The 20871-nt window shown below is 41.8% G+C and overlaps 1 protein-coding gene and 1 pseudogene across 1 annotated transcript in view; one reads left to right on the top strand and one right to left on the bottom strand.

The window, feature by feature from the left end:
* Positions 1-1200: 1200 nt before the first annotated feature.
* Positions 1201-2990, bottom strand: LOC126001986 (hypoxanthine-guanine phosphoribosyltransferase-like; annotated as a pseudogene).
* A 4318-nt stretch (positions 2991-7308) lies between these two features.
* TTC39B (tetratricopeptide repeat domain 39B) overlaps positions 7309-20871 on the top strand; it is a 122666-nt gene continuing 109103 nt past the window's right edge. The window contains exon 1 of the mRNA XM_049769363.1: positions 7309-7497. Within this exon, the coding sequence (XP_049625320.1) occupies positions 7456-7497 (42 nt within the window). The 5' untranslated portion in view covers positions 7309-7455. The remainder of the gene's footprint in view (positions 7498-20871) is intronic.

Below are 20871 nucleotides of genomic sequence, written 5' to 3'. Positions count from 1 at the left end.
AATTGAAAAAAGTGTTAGTTTGTGGAATTTCTTTATTTGGATATTGAAAAGAAACAACTGGTAACAAATCACCAGAAATAATCTGCACAAGCAGAAAAATAACAGTTAATGCATTCTTAGAATAATTCCAGGATGCGTGGTTTATCTGCCCTAACACCACTTTTTTTTATTAATGTCTTTATTTATACAATTTGATTACAAACATGATTGTAGTTGGGTTTCAGTCATGTAAAGAACATCCTCCCTTCACTAATGTGACATTCCCATCACTAATGCTCCAAATTTCCCCCCTCCTTCCCCTCCCGCTCGTCTGTATTTGAGACAGGCTTTCAACAAGGCACTGTCAACCACTGAGCAAATAGACTAAATAACAATGGCATTTTAAAAAATCATCCTGCATTTCTGTTCTTTCCAGAATATATAAAAAGCTATCAATTAAAAAACATATATTGGGGGGCTGGAGAGATAGCATGGAGGTAAGGCATGTGCCTTTCATGCAGAAGGTCATTGGTTCAAATTCCAGCATCCCATATGGTCCCCTGAGCATGCCAGGAGCAATTTCTGAGTGTGGAGCCAGAAGTAACCCTTGAGCGCAGCCAGGTGTGACCCCCCAGCAAAAACAAAACAAAACAAAACAAAACAAAACAAAACAAAACAAACATATATTGGGGCCAGAGTGGTGGCACACATTAAGGCGTTTGCCTTGCACATGGCTGACCTAGAATGGACCAGAGTTCGATTCCCGGTGCCCCATATGGTCCCCAAGCCAGGAGTGATTTCTGAGTGCATAGCCTGGAGTAATCCCTGAGCATCAATGGTGTGGCCTAAAAACAAAACAAAACAAAACAACAAACCAAAAAACAAAACAAAATAAAACCCCCAAAACCCTAATATATCTTCCCTTTCAATATTTCTTACAGATACAGTTTCAACCTGCCATTTAATAGGAGTATCACTGAGAGATTATTCATTCAAGTCAAAGAGCAATCCATCCCAAGGGAACTGGCTTCTAGAGGAAATAAAAGAGTTCAGGAATACAACAACTGACTTTCTAAGATGTCAAACCGACATAATTCTTAGAGGAAGAATGCAATCAACTCAATAAAGCAATAGATGGCCATGGAACTAGGACATTTGCTAATGTGAACAGTGTCTTCACTGGAATTCCTATTTTCTACATTCAACTGGAACACTCATGTCTTAAGCTTTATATCTGGCCTTTTTATTGTTGCTGATGATGCAAACATGATTCAAGTTCCTGAAGTATTCGTTATAGGTAAGGGCATATTCCACGACAAACTTCTCTGGAATTTCAATTCCGACAAAGTATGGTCCATTTCCAACACTGAGAGGGGACCTTTTCACCAGCAAGTTTGACCATTTTTGGATTATGCTGCTTGACCAAAGACAGCAAAGTCTGCATTGTTTTTGCAAGTGTCAATGATGTCTTTCACGATCAAAACATTCTTTCTAGTTAAAGTTGAGAGATTTTTTTCCACCAATGATCTTGATGTCTCCAGTTGATTGGTCATTATAGTAACTAGTTAGTCTGAAGACTCAAGGTTATAGGAATGGTTCTATCACTGTTTTTATTAAGGGCTTTGACGTCACCCAGAACATCAGCAAATATTTCGGAGTTCCTCTGGGCACACACAAGGCTATAATATGATGGCCTTTCATCACCTTCATTATATCATGAGCTAACCACTTGGTTCTGTCCATATTTAGTCCATAAATATGGACAACTCCTCCCCACAAAAAAGTCTAGGTCAAAGCCTGACTCATCATCACTAATCATGATGCTGGGAATGTGGATTGCTATAGCAGAGAGCACTTGCAGGCTGAGGGCCATTTAGACAGAGCAAGATAGTTTTATTGAACAAAACCTGTTCAGAAAGATGTGAGAGGAGAGAAAGAGGAAATGCATGTTCATGAGAGAACACAGGTTTCTCCAGAGCAGGGAAAAAATAAAAAGCAAACATAGAGACAAGCAAGTGAGACTTGTGTTCAAGGGATAACAAAGACTTGAAGAGCAAGCTGTGGCCTCCATTCTTAAGGCATTGCTTTATGGAAACAGTATGGTTGCAGGAGCTCCAACGATAATATCTGCTTCAGATATGTGAGAAGGGAAGAAGGCAGAAAGGCAAAAGACAGATGGTTTTCTTTCTTCTTTCTCTCTTTCTTTCTTTCTTTCTTTCTTTCCCTTCCTTCCTTCCTTCCTTCCTTCCTTCCTTCCTTCCTTCCTTCCTTCCTTCCTTCCTTCCTTCCTTCCTTCCTTCCTTCCTTCCTTCCTTCCTCCTCCCTCCCTCCCTCCCTCCCTCCCTCCCTCCCTCCCTCCCTCCCTCCCTCCCTCCCTCCCTCCCTCCCTCCCTCCCTCCCTCCCTCCCTCCCTCCCTCCCTTCCTCCCTCCCTCCCTCCCTCCCTCCCTCCCTCCCTCCCTCCCTCCCTTCCTTCCTTCCTTCCTTCCTTCCTTCCTTCCTTCCTTCCTTCCTTCCTTCCTTCCTTCCTTCCTTCCTTCCTTCCTTCTTTTCTTTCTTCTTTCTTTTCTTTTTTCTTTCTCTCTTTCTTTCTCTTTTCATCCTGTGGTGCTCACCTAGGGGAAATGCTATACAGACTCTTTCAGCTTAAAAATAGCTCCCATGTCTCAATCCACAGATGATTTTCTTGAGTAATTTTCTTTTTTTCTTTTTTTGGTTTTTGTTTTTTAGGCCACATCCGGAGATGCTCAGGGGTTACTCCTGGGTGTCTGCTCAGAAATAGCTCCTGGCAGGCACAGGGGACCATATGGGACACCGGGATTCGAACCAACCACCTTTGGTCCTGGATCAGCTGCTTGCAAGGCAAAGCCGCTGTGCTACCTCTCTGGGACCTTGAGTAATTTTCTTTTGAAAAGTCTTTCTGGAATACCAGTATATTTTATTTACAAACGTTTAGTTACAATTGTCATTTTCTAGTAGCAGGGTCCTTGAAAATCTTTTAGATAAGCTCATGCTACACTATAGAAAATCAGGGTCTTTTACTAATTGAGCAAAGGAAGAATGAACAGCATGTGGCAATGTGTTGCTTTACTTAGCATATAAAAATTCCTTATTTATTCTTTTAAATCCCCAATATTCCACCCTGAAGTCTCATTGCCAAAGTTCATGTTTGTTTTGCTTTCTCTTCCCTGAATCTCACTTTTCTCATCTGAAAAAAAATTAGAAATAGGATTTAAAGAGTTAAAGTGAAAATAAATAAAAAGACAGTTAGAAAATTATATATATATATATATATATTAAAGAAGAAACAACTAACAAATGGAACAAAATGTATGTTACCTGGCTGCAATGCCCAGATTAGGAATCCTCTTAAGGGAGCATTTCAGCCTTCACTAAATGATCATATATATTTTTCTAGCATCTATACCTCTCCCAGGGACACAAATTAATCCCCTTAAGGCCACCTAGGGACCATTAAATGTTTAACTCTTGTATACTCTTTAAAAATGGACAGTAGCTGTCATGCCTGCCATGTTGCCTTAATGGAAGGTATTTGCTCTGTGATTTCTACCTTTAGTCTCTCTCATCCCAGGTTTACTCATAAAATCACTTATCATTCTATGGACAGCATTGGTTTATAAGTTCCAAGCAATACTGTTCTGTGTATTATGGATTTTTACTATTTTCATTCATTATTCAATAACTGTTTATTAAGTAGTCATTAAGTATCTATTGATACAAACACTAAGCTGAGCTGAGATAATTTATTTTACTTTAATTAATTTCTATTTGGTTTTGGATCCACATATGGCAGTGCACAGGGTTTACTTCTGACTATGCAGTGATTACTTCTGTCAGCACTTGGAGGACCATATATAGTATCAGGGATCAAACCACAGTCAGATCTACGAAAGGAAAATGCCTTAAACCTGTGTTTTCTCTCCAACCTAGAGTAGCTTATTTTATAAGGAACTACTCATAAGCTAATATATGAATACGAGACAAAGTCATGGTCAAATGTGTGATTTATAATGATGATTTAGTTCACAGACAGAAACTTCTAAAAATATACATTACTATATGCAAAATTTCTCTCTCCCACCATGTAATTGAAGATATAATTTTTATCTAAATTAAATATCAACAACAACAAAAAAAAAGCTGCTAAGAGCAGCTTCAGGAATAATAAAGATTAGGTATTCTGCATTATTATATTTATTTTGAAACACAAACAGCTCTCAGAGGTTTTTATTTTTTTAATTCAACACTGTTCTTGCTTAATCACTACGTAAGTGTCTTGGGAAATGGAATATCTGAGTAACCTCACTGCACTGTTGGAGTCAATATTATTAGCAAATTGGCAAAGGAAATTCTATTATAAAAAGAAACTTATTCTAATTTTTCTTTTTTTAAAAAATGTTTTAAGTTTGTGATTCACAACCTTGTAATATAATATGTGTTACAAAGAAAGTGAACTAAAGTTAGCCTCTGCCAGGAGCAAAACAAAATTTTTTTTGTTTGTTTTGTTTTTGGGTCACACCCAGCAGCGCTCAGGGGCTACTTTTGGCTCTACGCACAGAAATCGCCCCCGGCAGGCTCGGGGGACCATATGGGATGCCGAAACCACCGTCCCACTGCATGCAAGGCAAACGCCCCACTGCTGTGCTATCTCTCCGGCCCAGGAGCAAAACAAATTTCGTTAGAAATTTTAGTGGCTCAAACACATTTATTTATCAATGCTCATAACTGACTTCCTTGGGAATATGAGTGCTGCTTACCTAGGGATGTGAATTTAAAACACACCCACCAGAAATTTGATTTGATTCTTGATATTAACAAAACTATCTCACCAACTTCATCTATTAAGAACAAATTTTGAAAATTAGACTTAGTTTTCATTATAACATCATCATGTCACAAATTGAAGGCAAGATTTTTTGTATCTTTTCAAAAGTTGAAAAGTTGAAATTTCAAAAACAGATTCCCCAGGCATACAGAAGAGAAAAAGCTGCCATAAAATGGTTTCACATCTAAAAGTTCCATTAGCATAGGAACCAATGAAATCTAAAGAAAATGATTCATGCATGAATAATACAAATAGAATCTCAATTAAGACAGGAAATCTAACTTCAGAAAGTGAAACATAAACACAAGAAGAGCAGGAATTAAAACTTCCATGGAGACTGGAATTAAATGCCCTCTAGGTTTTTTTTCTTGTCCCATATAACTGATTCTAAGAACACTTAAAGTGTTAATCAGTTTTTAACAAGTTTTGAGTTATAGTATAGAGGGTATGACATTTGCCTTGCACACAGCTGACTCAGATTTGATATCTGACAACCCTAAGCTCCCCATGAGTGACCCCTGATCACAGCCAGGAGTTAGCCCTGAGCACCATTGGTGTGGCCCCCAACAATACAAAGACAACAAGCAAAAAGTTTTGACATATAATTTACTTACCCATAAGCCACAAACTGAAAGTAGATGGTTCAATGATTCCTGGTTTGTGAACTATCATTCTATTCTAACTCATTTTTCATATTGTTTGTGTGTTAGAAATAATTTTATTTTTCTAGTATAAAGGTACTCAGTCAGTGGCTCTTTAAAACCAGAGCACAAATTTTAAGGATATAAAAATGAGTCACTAAAACTATGCACAATAGGCATGTGCAGGCAGTTTCTCTATCGAAGTAAAACAGGGAGAAAGAGGGAAGAAGGAGGGTGGCGGAGGCGGCACAGGGTAATGATTACCAACAGCATCCCAGAATTGATACTGTCGTTTGGATTCTGCTTCCATATTTGCTTAATCAAATGATCTCATGCAATTGACTTTAACTCTTTGAGCTTCAGTTTTTCTTTTGTAAGGTAGCAGTATCTGTTCTAGGGGGTTCTGAAAGATAGATCATTTCTGTAGGAGGCTCAGAACTTTTGGCACATAGAAAGTACTCAGTAACAGCTATTTTTATAATCACTACTAGATTACTATTTCATGAGCCAGACACAAAAGACTACATATTCTATGATTCAATTTATAATAATTCAAGAAAATGTATGGTGAAAAATCATGTAATGAAAAATAGATCATTAGTTGCTGGAGGACAGGATTTAGGGACAAGAAATTGACAGCAATGACACATATTGAACTTTTTTTGTTTTGTTTTGGGGCCACACCCGGAGGTGCCCAGTAGTGCTAAGCGGTGCTCCTGGCTCTGCACTTAGGAATCACTCCTGGCAGGGCTTGGGGGACCATATGGGATACCTAAGATTGAAGAAGGGTCAGCTGCATGCAAGGCAACCAAACACCCTCTGCACAGTGAACTTTTTTGAGATGTTCTACTATTATTGATGAGGAGAGTTTTTTCCCAAATATTTGTCATTGAATTCTATACTTCGTTCACACGGCTATATTTTATGATATGTAAAATGATGCTGGACAGGAGAAGCTCTGAAAATAAAGCTTCAAAATTTCCAGTTGGATAGTTACTTTTACATGCTAGAGGCCAGAAAGCAATTTCTAAACTCAGATAACAAATATTTACCAAGCACTTCTTAAATTCAAGGCACGGTTCCAGGTGCTGGCAGTACAGTCTTGAAGAAGACAGACTACATCCCCTTTTCTCTTGGAATTCACAGTTCAAGCACAACCATATTCCTCTTCTTGGATTACAGAAAGATCATTGCAGATTTGTTAATCGTGGAGTGCAAAGCAAACCGTGACAGGATCGAGGGATTGTAAACTGCATAAATGCCTGTCCTGCGGTGTTTTGCTTTTCACAGACACTGAGTGCAAACACTTAGTCAGTCTGTCAGAAGACGATGCCCTTGACATGCTGTCTGAGCAAGTGGCATGACTGAGCCTGGTGTGAGTCGCTGTGACCTAAAGTTGCCCTTGGATCACACGTCTGCGAGACTCAGTGCCCACCTGGCTAGGTAAGTACACTGGCCAAGATCCAAGTATCAGAAAGATGAACAATTCCATAGGCCTTTGACCTTGAGCCCTTCAAACCCGGGTTCCCTCAGTAGACACCCCCTAACACCACCAATCCCTCAGCAATGCACCAGTAGTGCGGACGGACGCTCTCGGACACCTTGCCGGAGGGTCGGGGAGAGAGAGAAGTGATCCCGCCTCCTAGGAGGCCCAGCCCATATAGGGGCGGTCCAAGGCGGAAGCCTGCTGGGGGCGGAGATGCTATTCAGGATCCTGATTGGCTGATCCTATCTCTGGTGGGCGGGACTATATCTGGGTGGGCGGAGCTTGCAGTGAGGCGGGCCTGGGGCAATGGATGCTCTGCAAGTCTGCAAACATTAAGGGGTGGAGAAAGCGGCGTAGCAGCGATCTGGCCCCGCCTAGAGCCCCGAGAGAGAGAGAGCGAGCTCAGGGCCTCCTCCCTCCTCCCTCTCTGGCAGTCTGGAGCTGAGAAACGGGAGTCCTGGGTTGCCTGCGTGCTTTGGGGCCAGCAGCAGCCAGAGGCGGAACATGGCGCTCGTAGGCAACGGGACCGAGTTGGAAGCCGACGAGGTACTGACTGGGTGGGTGGTGGGGAGTGATGGAGGTTGCCCCTGGATCCAGAGGTGCGTGTGCGTGTGTGTGGGGGGGGGGAGAGGGGGTGATGGCCAGGGTCCCGCCCCCCTTTGGGAGCCAGGGGACTGCAGCCTCCTTCCCTGGGACGCAGATTGTGAGGGAGGGCTCCGGGTCTTTGGAAGTTGTCTGGGCTCAGGGCAGGAGCCAAGGCGCTGCAGTTTGAGGGCGCTTGGCAATGTGTGGATCTTGGAGATGGAAATTCCTCTCCCCCCTCCTTGGTCTCAGCTTCGGGTGGGTGCGTGCTGGAGCCCTGCCTGGGTTTTTGCTGAGAAGTCAGTCGTGCAGGGACCCCCGGGCTCTATCTAGATTCCTGATCTCCTGGGCCGGACACTGACTTCTTGACCCCCCTCAGGAACTTGAAGCAAACGGTTCTTTCTCGAGCTGGACTTTGGCCTCCTTGCAAAGTTTCTTGGTGAGAGAGCTGAGGGGAAGAGGATGGCGCGAGGAAGAAGTCCCTGGTGTGTGTGTGTGTGTGTGTGTGTGTGTGTGTGTGTGTGTGTGTGTGTGTGTCTGTCTGTCTGTCTGTCTGTCTGCCTGCTCGCCCGAGCGTGGCCGGGCCGCAGGGCTAGAGGACAGGAACTGCAGACTAGGGGACTGCTGTTTCCCCACCATACCCCGGGTCTGGGCCTTTTCCCCCGGCAATCCCTCTGGGTCCGCTGTAAGGGAAGGCGTTTCCGACCGGCCTCCGGCCTCTGGACGTCAAGACTGTACTTAAGTAATTCCTCACTTCCTCTCTCTGACCCGGTGCAGCAGCTCTGAGCACCCTCGGGCAGGCGCTTCGGACCTGTTGATTTCTATTGACTGTGCCTTTCAGCACCTGGTGGCACCGCAGGAACATTCGCTGTCACTTGCCACCCGGGACAAATGAGCCGCCACCCACTTCTGCTTCTGCTGCCTCTCTCTCTCTTTCTCTTTCTCTCTCTCTCTCTCTTTTTTTTTTTTTTACCTGACTTGGATTTTTTTACAAGTCGCTGCTTGAGGAGGCTTGGTTTTAAATAGTGATGCAACAGTGGACTATCTGGAAGAGGCGGATTAAGACTCCTCACCATCTCTTCATTGTCGGGAAACTCCCGACAACAAACACTGTACTATGTTTGAAATGTTTTCCATTGGCAGGGAAGAGGATCAGCTGGCCTGGCCAGAATTTTCCTTGTCTGTCCTTAGCATTGAGAGCGTCAAGACTACAGGAAAATGAACTAGAATTTGCTCGACTTCATCCTATTTCTTGCTAAAACTTTTCAACTGCATATAAAGAATTATTGATGAACTGGCATATCTGTTGCTATTTTCATCTGTGACAACCTTTATAGATTTAGGTATATATCTATCTGAATATCTATATATCTGAATATCTATATCTATATATATCTATATATACACATCACCTGGTGCTAGTTTTCCTTCCTTCTATCTTAGTACTTCTTCCTCCAAACTATGTTCTCAACTTGATGTTCAGCCTTGTCCCCTGAGACTTCCTTATTAAATAATATAATCTGTGTTATGCCCACATTTTAAAACCCGGAACAGACTGGGAATAGCTAGTAAATACAGGAATGAAACTTTCAGATCCTCAATTTGCTGATCAGATCTTGGGCAATGTATTATTTTTTCAGACCAAGGCATTGTTTTGAGAATTAGGGGGATGCTATTAACAATTAACTCTTAGACAATAGGTATAAACTGGGCTGCCCTGGGCATATTGACTTATGGCCACTGTAACTTCGCCTACTGCCTACACGGTATTGCATTGCGATTCTAGGGGAGGAGTGCTCTATTTCTGTGGGCGAAGTCAAGTTTCGAAGTAGCAGAGAGTCGGATGTAGACACCTGTCAGATACATATTTGTTGAATGAATGAATGGATGACTGCCAAGAAAAATTGCGACTTATTTTTGCCACATCTTTTCTTTTTAAAATTCAATAACTATTAGGTTCCTAATCCATGTTAGGTTTGGTACTGATCCTAGAAGACAAAGCATGAGCAGCCTTTTCATTTTTATTCATGCCCAAATTAACTTTTTTTTTAAAAGATTTTTAAAAATTATTTAAACACCCTGGTTTACAAAATTACTCATAGTATAGTTTATTTTTCCTACAGTTACACAATTGTTTATAATTGAGTTTCAGTCATACCATACAAACACCCTTTATTACTGCTCATTTCCCACACTAATGTCCCCAGATTTATTCCCTCCAGCCAACCCCTGTGCCCTCTCCTCTACCTGTCTCTGTGGAAGACCTTTTCCTTCTCTTTCTCTTTCTTTTTATTTTTCTTTTTATTATTATTTTTTTGGTTTTTGGGCCACACCCGGTGACGCTCAGGTGTTACTCCTGGCTATGCACTCCTGGCTTGGGGGACCACATGGGACGCTGAGGGATGGAACCGTGGTCTGTCCTAGGCTAGCAGGCAGCACCTTACCTCTAGCGCCACCACGCCAGCCCCCTCTTTCTCTTTCTTTCTCTTCCTTTTTTCTCTCCCTTTAGATACTGGTTTGCAATATTGTTACTGAAGAGTTATCATGCATATCACGATTACCTCCTTTCAGCACCCAGTTCTTGTTCAGAGAGGTCATTTCCAACTATTACTGTCACAGTGGTCCCTTCTCTGCCCTAACTACACTCCCCTGCTATTTGTGGCAATCTTCCTGCCATGGAACAGTCCTCCTGGCCCTTGTCTTTATTGTTTCTAAATATTATTACTATGCTATTTTTTTATATGCCACAAGTGAATGCAATGATTCTATGTCTATCTTTTTCTTTGGCTTATTTCCCTCAGCCTAATACCTTCCATATCCATGCTTGTATAAGCAAATTTAATTACTTCATTTTTCCTAACAGCTGCATAGTATTCCATTGTGCATATACCACAGTTTCTTTATTCAATCTGCTCTTGGGCACTTGAATTGTTTCCCGATTCTGGCTATTGAGACTAGTGCTGCAATGAACATAGGAATGCAGAGGGCTTTTCTACATTGTATTTTTGGGCACCTAGGGTATATTCTTGGGCATGGTATTGCTGGGTCATATGGAAGCTTAATTTCTATTTTGTGAGGAATATCCAAATCATTTTCCAAAAAGGTTGGACCAGTCAACATTCCCACCAGGAGTGAAAGCAAGTCCCTTTCTCCCTGCAATCCATGCCAACACTGGTTGTTCTTGTTCTTTTTGATGTGAGCCAATCTTTGGAATGTGAGATGATATTTCATTCAAATTAACTTTTGCCCTTCTTGGTACACCATTTTTATTGATATTAGTTTAGCAACTATTTATTGAATATATTCTCTGTTTTATATTTTGTGGATACCTTAGAAAGAGGAGATATGATTTAAAAAATTTTTTATTAAACCACCATGAGATAGAGTTAAAAAATTGTTGATAGTTGAGTTTCAGTCATACAGTGTTTCAACAACAATTTCTTCACCAACGTTCATTTCCCACCACAAATTTTCTCAATTGTGCTTTCGTTGTCTCGCCCATAACCCCAGCCTTACTTCTATGAGAAATAGAATTTTTCTTTGAGAAAATAATGATTTTAATTCTCAAGGTTCTTTAGTTTGTAGACAGAGATATCATGTGTATGAAAATTCAAGGCAGGTTAAACAAGTCTGAAGTAGAGCATTGCAGAATAGGTACTCTTGATTTATTTGTAGAAACTTTAAAGGGACCAATGTATGCTACCTACTTCACAAGTTCTTTAGCTATTGAGATAGGAGATTTCAACTATAAATATTTAAAAATACAATATAAACCTTGACAGTCTTTCTGGCTATCATTTGATATTTGTGGGAAATAAAAGAAGACAGAGTGATGGAATTGGAAAAGCTGTAGGTCCGATATTCAGTGAACTGTCTTCCGCCTTGTCACTGATTTGCCTAAAAGTAATTTGTTTTGTTTTTGGTTTTGGGCAGAACCCCGTAGCGCTCAGGGCCAGGCTCAGGGGCAGGCTCTGGGGACCATATGGAATGCTGGGGATTGAACCTGGGTCGGCCTCATCCTGCTGTGCTATTTCTCCAGTCCCCCTAAAAGAATTTGTTATGTGAGCAAGCTCTCTGACTAGCCTAGGAGTCAGAGTTAGTACTTGCCTAAAGATACAAGTGATCTAAACAGACCAGCTTTCTGTCTTTAACTATTTATCTTAATTGATCAAGTTTTGTTAGGCTCTTTCAGTTTCTTCATTTCTTGGAAAAGGGAATGGATGAGCCCTGTCTTTTTTCCATCTGGCAGTCTGTTATTATAATGATGATGACTTCTTTTTGAGATAAGGATCCCTCATAATACGGGATCCCCATCTCCCTCAAATTACCCAGGATAGTAACAGAGCTCTACTAAACTCTAAACTCTGGGATGGGGTGCTTTCTTGAGTGAACTGTATTTTTTATTTTGTTATATTTTAGGTACCAGCTTGATATAAAGAAACACAGAAATTAGTCCTTGAATCCTGGGTTTTTATTTTCTATTTGGTACCATACTTAGTGGTATTCAGAATTTTTTTTTTTTGTGGTTTTTGGGTCACACCCGACAGTGCTCAGGGGTTATTCCTGGCTCCAGGCTCAGAAATTGCTCCTGGCAGGCATGGGGGACCATATGGGGCACCGGGATTTGAACCGATGACCTCCTGCATGAAAGGCAAACGCCTTACCTCCATGCTATCTTTCCGGCCCCTGTATTCAGAATTTATTCCTGGCTCTGAACTCAGGGATCACTCCTGTCAGTGCTTGAGGGTCCTTACGTGGTGTGGAGAATTGAGTTGGATGTGTGCTAGACAAACACCTTACCCACTGTACTATTTCTCTGACCTCAGAAGTTGCATCTTGAGTGAGGGCAGAATATGGTGGGGAAGACACATCTTAAATTACAATGCTTTGTGATCATAAAGGGCTCTGCAAACCAAATCGTATCTGAACATTTAAATTTCTCTCATTTTTGGTGATGAGGGGGATGTGGATAATACATAAGCAATAGTAACATCAGATTTGTGGAAGATATAAATATAGAAGATTTGCCACAAGCCTAGGGCGAGTAGATGGGTATGACTGAAGGACTAAAATATATATATATATATATATTTTTTTTTTTTTTTTTAATAAAGCTTTAATTTATTTATTGGAGTTCTTGGGTCATACCAGCAATGCTCAGGGATTTCTCCTGGCTCTGTGCTTAGTGATCACTCTTGATGGTGCTTCAGCGACTATTTCTGATTCCAGGGGTTGAATGTGGTCTACTATGTGCAAGAAAAGTGTCTTTTTTTTTGGTTTTTGGGCCACACCCGACAGTGCTCAGGGGTCACTCCTGGCTGTCTGCTCAGAAATAGCTCCTGGCAGGCACGGGGGACCATATGGGACACCGGGATTCGAACAAACCACCTTTGGTCTGGATCGGCTGCTTGCAAGGCAAACGCTGCTGTGCTATCTCTCTGGGCCCAAAAAAAGTGTCTTAATCACTGTCCTTTCATTGACCCTGACAAGAAAGACATTTTGTAGATTTGTTTCATCTTGAAATCATACCTCTGCTGGTGATGTTCCTGTATTTATGATCTGCTGTTGGTTGGTTGCCTTGTGGATGTTACTTTAGTTTGGACCCCAGTGCTTTTGTGTATGACTGGGATATAAAAATCAAATAAAAGTAATTTATATTGAATTATTTAATTCTACTATTAATTTTACTAATACTTATATCTGCTGCTGAATAGAGAGAACACATCAACAGTATCAGAATGACTGACTATCTAGCATCAGTAATATTGGGCTACCTAGCAGATAAGTAAATTATGACATTGCTTTCTTGAATCGAGGAATTAATGTAAACTGCTAAGTAGGTGCTTTGCATTTGGGAAGGCCAGGTTTGGTTCTTTGTCAGGGATTCCTTGAACACCTTTAAGATTAACCCTTGAGCACTAAATTGAGTATAACCACTGAACACTGCCAGGGTGACCATCCCCCCCCCCCAAAAAAAAAAAAACCAACTAGTTTTTTGCTTGTCTGAGACAAAAGTATACTAAACATAACTTTTTTTTTTTATTTTTTTTTTTCGGACCACACCTGTTTGATGCTCAGGGTTTACTCCTGGCTAAGCGCTCAGAAATTGTCCCTGGCTTGGTGGGACCATATGGGACGCCAGGGGATCGAACCGCAGTCCTTCCTTGGCTAGCGCTTGCAAGGCAGACAGACACCTTACCTCTAGCGCCACCTCGCTGGCCCCTAAACATGACTTTTTTTTAAAAGAAGGGAGGCTACTTTCTGGTGATTTTTGGGGCTATCAGGATTATATTTGATAGTACTAGAGGGTGAACATACTTTTCTTGGTTTGATTCAGTTTGGGGCCTCAGGGCTCAGGGCCTATTTCTGGCTTCTGTTTTCAGGAGTACTCCTGGTAGTATTTAGGGGACCATATTTTATGCCAGGAGTTTAACCGGAGTCATTGTAGGTAAGACATATGTCTTTAAAACATTCTCCCCACCCTATTGTCTCTTTGACCCAAATTTTTGTTTGTTTTTGGATCTGCACTTGTTGGCTCAGAGTTTGCTCCTAGCTCAGTGCTTGGGGGCATTACTCCTAGTGGTGCTCAAGGAACCATGCAGTATGAGAGATGGAATCCAACCCTTCTGCATATAACTCATATGCTGTAACACATACAGCCTGTAACTGTATCTTTCTGCTCCTAAACATACCTTTTCTTTAAGGTATACTATCTCTGGCTTATCTGCTGTACTATCTGCCTTCCCTGCTCTAGGAGTTGTTAAGTTTAATTCTGATTTAGAAAATTAACCTATTGAAAGTTTAGATGAGGGGCCATAGAGATAACATGGAGATAAAGCATTTGCTTTGCATGTAGAAGGATGGTGGTTCAAATCCTGGCATCCCACATGGTCTCCTGAGCCTGCCAGGAGCTATTTCTGATTGTAGAGCCAGGAGTAACCCCTGAGTGCTGCCGGGTGTGACCCAAAAACCAAAAAAAAAAAAAGAAGAAGAAGAAGAAGAAGAAGAAGAAGAAGAAGAAGAAGAAGAAGAAGAAGAGAAGGAGGAGGAGGAGGAGGAGGAGGAGAAGAAGAAGAAAGTTTAGATGAAATTTAGATAAAATATATTATGCTATAGTTTTCTTAGATTCACATACAGTTTTTCACTCTACCAGTCTTGATTCTCAGTTGTGGATCATCTTCAGATGCTGATTGAGCTTGAGGAGGAACATGATCTAGCCAAAGTTAAAGCAATTCAAATTACTAGGTCTGACTTAGGTCAGGGTGGGTTTTAGGTAGGTAGACACATAATTTATGGTCCATGATGAGACACTGAAGAGTATACATGTGGCTTCCAGGAATAACCTCAGGAAAAGGGGGCAGACAGGCATGGTTGGCCACCTTAGATTAGAAGCTAGCAAGGACTTGAAGGAAGAGAGGTTATTGAAGGCCTTCTGGAGAGAAAACAGGATTTTGCTACATGGAGAAAGCAGGCCAGGTCTGGATTGAAGTTTAGATGGGCACAATCTGAGTATCTGCAAAGCCATCTCCTTGGGGATCTTGAAATGATTCTGGACAGGCAGTAGTAACTTAAGGTACATTTAGACATTTTCTCTTTGCTCCCTTAAAGAAGAAAGTTTGAGGTTGGAGGTGGAGGGGGGGAAGAGCACTGAATAATCATTTTCTGGAAAGGAGCAGTAGGCCAAAACTAATTGGGAACTCCACAGAGGGACTCCTCAAGTGTTGGCCACATTAGTTCATGATGCCATTATGTATCTTGAACTTTCTTTTTCTTTTTCTTTTATTTTTTTTTCTTTTTTGGTGCTTGGGCCACACCCGGCGGTGCTCAGGAGTTACTCCTGGCTGTCTGCTCAGAAATAGCTCCTGGCAGGCACGGGGGACCATATGGGACACCGGGATTCGAACCAACCACCTTTGGTCCTGGATTGGCTGCTTGCAAGGCAAACACCGCTGTGCTATCTCTCCGGACCCTGAACTTTCTATAGAAAGTTCTTTAGGGCTTTTTAGGGGTGAGGAGAGCCTGGGGGGGGGGGGTGGGGCACGGTTACAAATGCCTGCTTTTGTTCATGTGGTGCAGGCCTAAAATTAGAAATTTGGGTTCTCCAGCCCCTCAAACAGGGGAGTGTAGAAAGTTTTGTAATTAGGCAAATGTGATAAAATTATTTTAGGGTAATAAATCTGTTGATGTTGTTGCAGATAAATTGTGGAGGTGGCAGAGGCGAGGTTAAGAGACTGTTGCAACCATTTATGGGAGAGGTTAGGAAGACTGAAGTGGAGCAGAAGCTGTAGGATGGGTGTTGGAGGAGCAAGGCCTTGTTTAAGTGACTTTGTGGAGAACTTGGATGAGATATTGGCTCTGGGACCTGGTCGAACCTGGGGTCAGTGGTGTGAGGAGATTGGGAGGTGCCTTTCAGCGATGATTCTGAGTTCCAGGGTATGTGTTGAGTATGGGAAAGGACTTCATACAGAAAAACTCCTGTGGTTTATTTTGAATCTTCTTTTTGAGCACGGGCAGGATTTTAGTATATATGAATTCAGGAAAGGCAAAGAAAGAGTGTTGGTTGGTCTGGTCAGTGAGAAGGAAAAAAGAAGTATCTTCTTACCTGGAGTGGTGCAATTCAAGCTCAGGTCAACAAAGAAGTAATTTTCCTGAAGGGTTCTATCTGGAAGCTTTTGAAATCCCATCTATTCTTGGAATGCTACTTACTCACTGAAACTAGTCCTCTCCCCCTACCTCCATGACTAAATAATGACCTGTTTTCTTTGAAGTCCCTGTGGCCACCTAGGTTTTCTAGATGACTGTCAGGTTTTCTTAGGTTGTAGGTTAACTGTTTGCCTCTTTTTCTTGGGAGGAGGCATACTCTGTGGTGCTCAGGGCTTACTTCTGACTATATGGGGAATAACTGCTGATGATCAGTACTGGAGAAGATCATGTATGGTACTAGGTATGAAACTGAGGTTGGCCATGCAAGGCGAACACCCCATTCACTGTGCTATCTTTATAATGCCACAGCTGTTTGCCTTCTTATCTTAGTTTCCTGTCCATGGACACAGGTTATTCAATATTGTGTAACTTGGGAACAACCCTAGGGAAACTGGGGGGGGGGGCACACACCAGAGATCATCTCAGGTGTATCTCCTGAAGCTATTAAATGCTCATGGGAGGTGAGAACCCCTATCCCCTAGTAGCCTGTGGGGGAGTGCTTCCTTGTCTCTTGACTCTTGTTTGAGTTCTACTCCTACCCTTGAGCTAGGTGGGTATTGGTTGCTCTGGTAGCAAGAGTTGGGTCACTCTCTAAAGCCGGGCATTCTGTGTGGGTGGTGCCATACATACATTTGGGGTCACTGGAAAGATCCTGGGCAGCAGTAATGTTTCAGCTATGTTTAGTAGAATAGGGCACTTTCTATTTGCTTGAAGAACATAGAATAGTTTGGAGTGAGGACAGAGGGTTGCTGAGCAATCTTTTATGAAAAGGAGCCAAAGAAGTTTGGAGACTTTGGATATGTCAAACAAGTCAAATGGCATTGATTCATAATACCATTACTTACTTGAAACTTTCTATGCAGGGTCTTGGGTATATAGTTTCTTCTTTGGGGTGTGTGTGTGTGTGCACAGGCGTTACTCCTTGCTCTGCGCTCAGAAATTGCTCCTGGCTTGAGGGACAATATGGAATGCCAGGGATTGAACTCGAGTCTGTCCTGGGTCAGTCATGTGCAAGGCAAATGCCCTACTGCTGTGCTACCACTCCAGTCCCTTGTTTTTGTTTTTTAAAAATTTTTTTGCAGATATCTGGGGACATGTCTCCTTAGTATGCTGACATGCTGAGAGATATACATATGTATATATATATATTTAGCTGTGTAAAAATATTGTAGAAGCATAATACATGATCTCTATTTGCTGGGCCTGATGGTTAGTAGTGAGAATATCATTCAGTCTGATTTGCTGACTGTGGTGAGCACCAAGAGGAGAGACAGCACAATGTCTGCCTGAGGCATGGTCCTGTGGAGATTGGACAGGAGTGTGGCCAGATCAATGCTGTATTTGTACTGAGAATCATCTGGGAAGTGGGGGTGCTTGGGGAGCATTGAAGAGGGCCACTTGCTCTGATAGTTTCTTGGAGGAGGCCATTTCTTAGAAATTCTGGATCTTGCAGGTTGAGGAAGGATAAGCCATGCTCAGGAGAGGTGGGGATAAAGACCCTTTATGTCTTAGACATGAGATCTCTTAGACATGAGATCAGGAGGTGAAACTGTAGAGATAGTACTGTAGTTAAGGCACTTGCCTTACACACAGCTGACCTGAGTTTGTCTATCTGGAATGATCCCTGAGAAGAGTTAGGAATAAAGCCTGAGCACTTCTGGGTATTATTGATAACAACAACAACAACAACAACAACAAATGAGGGGCTGGAGCGGTATCATGGAGGTAGGGCGTTTGCCTTGCATTCAGAAGGACGGTGGTTTGATCCCGACATTCTATATGGTCCCCCGAGCCTGCGAGGAGTGATTTCTGAGTGTAGAGCCAGGAGTAATCCCTGAGTGCTGCTGGGTGTGACCCCCCCCCAAAAAAAAACAAAAAAACAAAAAAAAAAAACAAAAAAAGAGGTGAGGGAGGAAAAACTTATGATGGCTTACAATGATGCTGGAAGAATAAGAAGGACATTCCTGAGTCTCTCATGTGAAATAGTGGCTATCCTCATTTTAGGCAGGGTATATATAAACTGAGAGGAGACATGGTGAAATACACATGGTGAGTGCTTAAAGGAGTAAGGTGGGTGTGGGAGTTTCTGTATTAAGTTCATGCATTCAATGGCATTACATCCTGCTGAAGACCCACTTAATACAAGGACAACTAAGTACAGGAAAATTGGGTACGAAGTACTTTTGACCTGTCCAGGAGCTAAAATCTGGAATATGGACTCTCTAAGTGTAAAAGTACATTCAGACAGAGTGAAAGCAGATCTGGGGCAGTTTGGAGGTGGTAGAGGATTTCTACACCGCACATTTGTTGATCTGCTTTCCCAGACATATTGGGTTGGCTGCCCAGAGTCACTTCTTTCAGCCTCTTGGGCTTTGGTTAATCTCATGGTTATCCTAAAGGAGACAGCATTAATGATCTGTTTCTGAAATTCTCCCCAGTTTTTACCATTTGTGAAACAAATGGGACTAGTTGATCTGTATTTTGAAGGGTGGTATTTCAGCAGACAGCCAGGCAGCAGATTGCCCTTCCAGTCTCCAGGCAGAGGGAGTTATGGAAGAAATGTGCTCTGACTCAGATGATTTCTCATGGTGCTGGAACAGAGGGTACATGTGAGTTACATGGTTATGGTAGATGAGTTGCATCCTGCATGTTCCAGCAGATCTTTGCAGGCCTTGAAAACCAAACTAAGATGTTGGCTTTCCTATTTCTATTTTCTTGTTTGACAGTAAGGAGAAGCGGCCCCCTTCTCTCCCATCTGGAGGGTATTTTTTCATTTTTTTTTTTTTTTTTTTTTTGGTAGGAAGGGGTCATACCTAGCAGTGCTCAGGGGTTACTTCTGGCTCTGTCCTCAGGAATCATTCCTGGCAGGCTTGTGGGACCATAAGGCATGCTGGGGATCTAATGTGGGTTGCCGTGTGCAAGGCAAATGCAATCTCTGCTATGCTATTGCTCAAACCTTAACCTTCTTTTTTATGTTAGGGTCACACATACTGGTGTAAACTCTGGGCTTACTCCTTACTCCTGGCTCTGCACTCAGTGATCACTCCTGGTGTTATTAAGGAGCCCGTATGGGTTAATGGGTTGGTCATATGCCAGGCAAACACCTTACCTGCTGTACTATCACTTCAACTACTTTTTTTTTAATTCTAAAATCTGAATAAAGAACTCAATGACAATGCCACTTCTGGGTTTTGTTTTCCATTCCCAGCTGTATTTCTAAAGTGATGACTCATAAACTAGTGTTAAAGAGACTGACAAGTTGGACATGTTTGAATAGTCCATAGGCTTATATTTCACCACAGAGACTCTTTCCCTGTGTTCTGAATTATAGAACCTGCTACCTTGACTTAGCTACTGGAATAAGCAGAAAACTGGTCAGTCCGTTTCTATGCATTTTTGATCTTTTGGTTTTTTGTTTTTGTTTTTGTTTTGTTTTGTTTTGCCACGCTAGCAGTAAGTCCTTCGGCCTCATATGTGCAAGGCAAGTGCTCTACCACTAAGCTGCATTCTTGGTCCTTTATCCTTTTTTCTTTGCTTATCCATGTGTCCCAGAGTTCTGGGTGTCCTGGCCTCTTTTCATTATGAGTCTCTGTTCTTTCACTCTGAACAAGTAAATCCAAATATGTGAAATTTAGTAAGTAAAACTGCTATCCTAGAGAGAATTATTTTTATTGTAAGTACTTATTTTTCCTTCTCTTTTAAGTTTATGGAGGAGGATGCTTAGATAAAGACCTAGTCCTATTTGCTGATTTCATACTCATTGTGTAAGTCAGCTTTATGTCTACTTGTCTAGGGAAGCAGGTTTCACTTATGTAATCATTGATTTGACTTGACTGAGGGACGTGGACTTAAACAAAGTCATTTTCTTATTAAAGATCATCATGCATTCCACTTCATTTGTGCCACTTCGGATAAAATACTTCATTTTCATAATTGCTTTTAGAACAAACACAAGGCTTTGGGGAGCAATTTAAAATAATATTGCTAAATCAGAAAGACCATTCCCATTTCTCATCCTTGATTTTCTTTCTTTTTCCCTTACCTTATTCTTTTGCACCTATATCTGTGTCATTGGTGAATCCTGACCAATCTACATGGTGCTGAATTGCTCACCAGCCCTGCTCTTCTTCATTACAACTGTCTGCTTAGATCATTCCTTTGTCAACTCAGACCTGCATCTCGGTGAGCTTCTTCTGACCAGTCCCCTGACCAGTATCCTCCCTGCTTTCTGGGATCCAAGCTCCACTCTGGCTTATGTGTTCTTTTACAAACACCATCATATTATTCTTTTCTTTAACTTTTTAGTGGTTTTTCCATAACCTTTTGAAGAAAATCCACACCTTTCTGTTGTGATTTTTATAAACTGAACTTAGACTTTCTCTTTCAGCTCATGTCTGGATCATAGTTTTCTATTACCTTTATTATAGTCACCCTGACTTCCCTCATATTTCCTGAACACCTGAACACACCCATTCTTTTTCATCAGTGTGCTGGATTTTGCCCCAGCTTGCCAGCTTTACCCTGCCGTCACATGACCAGGTCCTTCTCAGCTTTCTGTTCTCTTGTTAAAGATCAGGTTCCCAAATGTCTTTCTTTCGATTCCATCTTCAAAGCAGCCTTTCTTTTTTTTTTTTT

The sequence above is a fragment of the Suncus etruscus genome, chromosome 1 (assembly GCF_024139225.1).
Source record: "Suncus etruscus isolate mSunEtr1 chromosome 1, mSunEtr1.pri.cur, whole genome shotgun sequence".
NCBI lineage: Eukaryota > Metazoa > Chordata > Mammalia > Eulipotyphla > Soricidae > Suncus > Suncus etruscus.
This window is presented reverse-complemented; position numbering and strand designations above follow the sequence as displayed.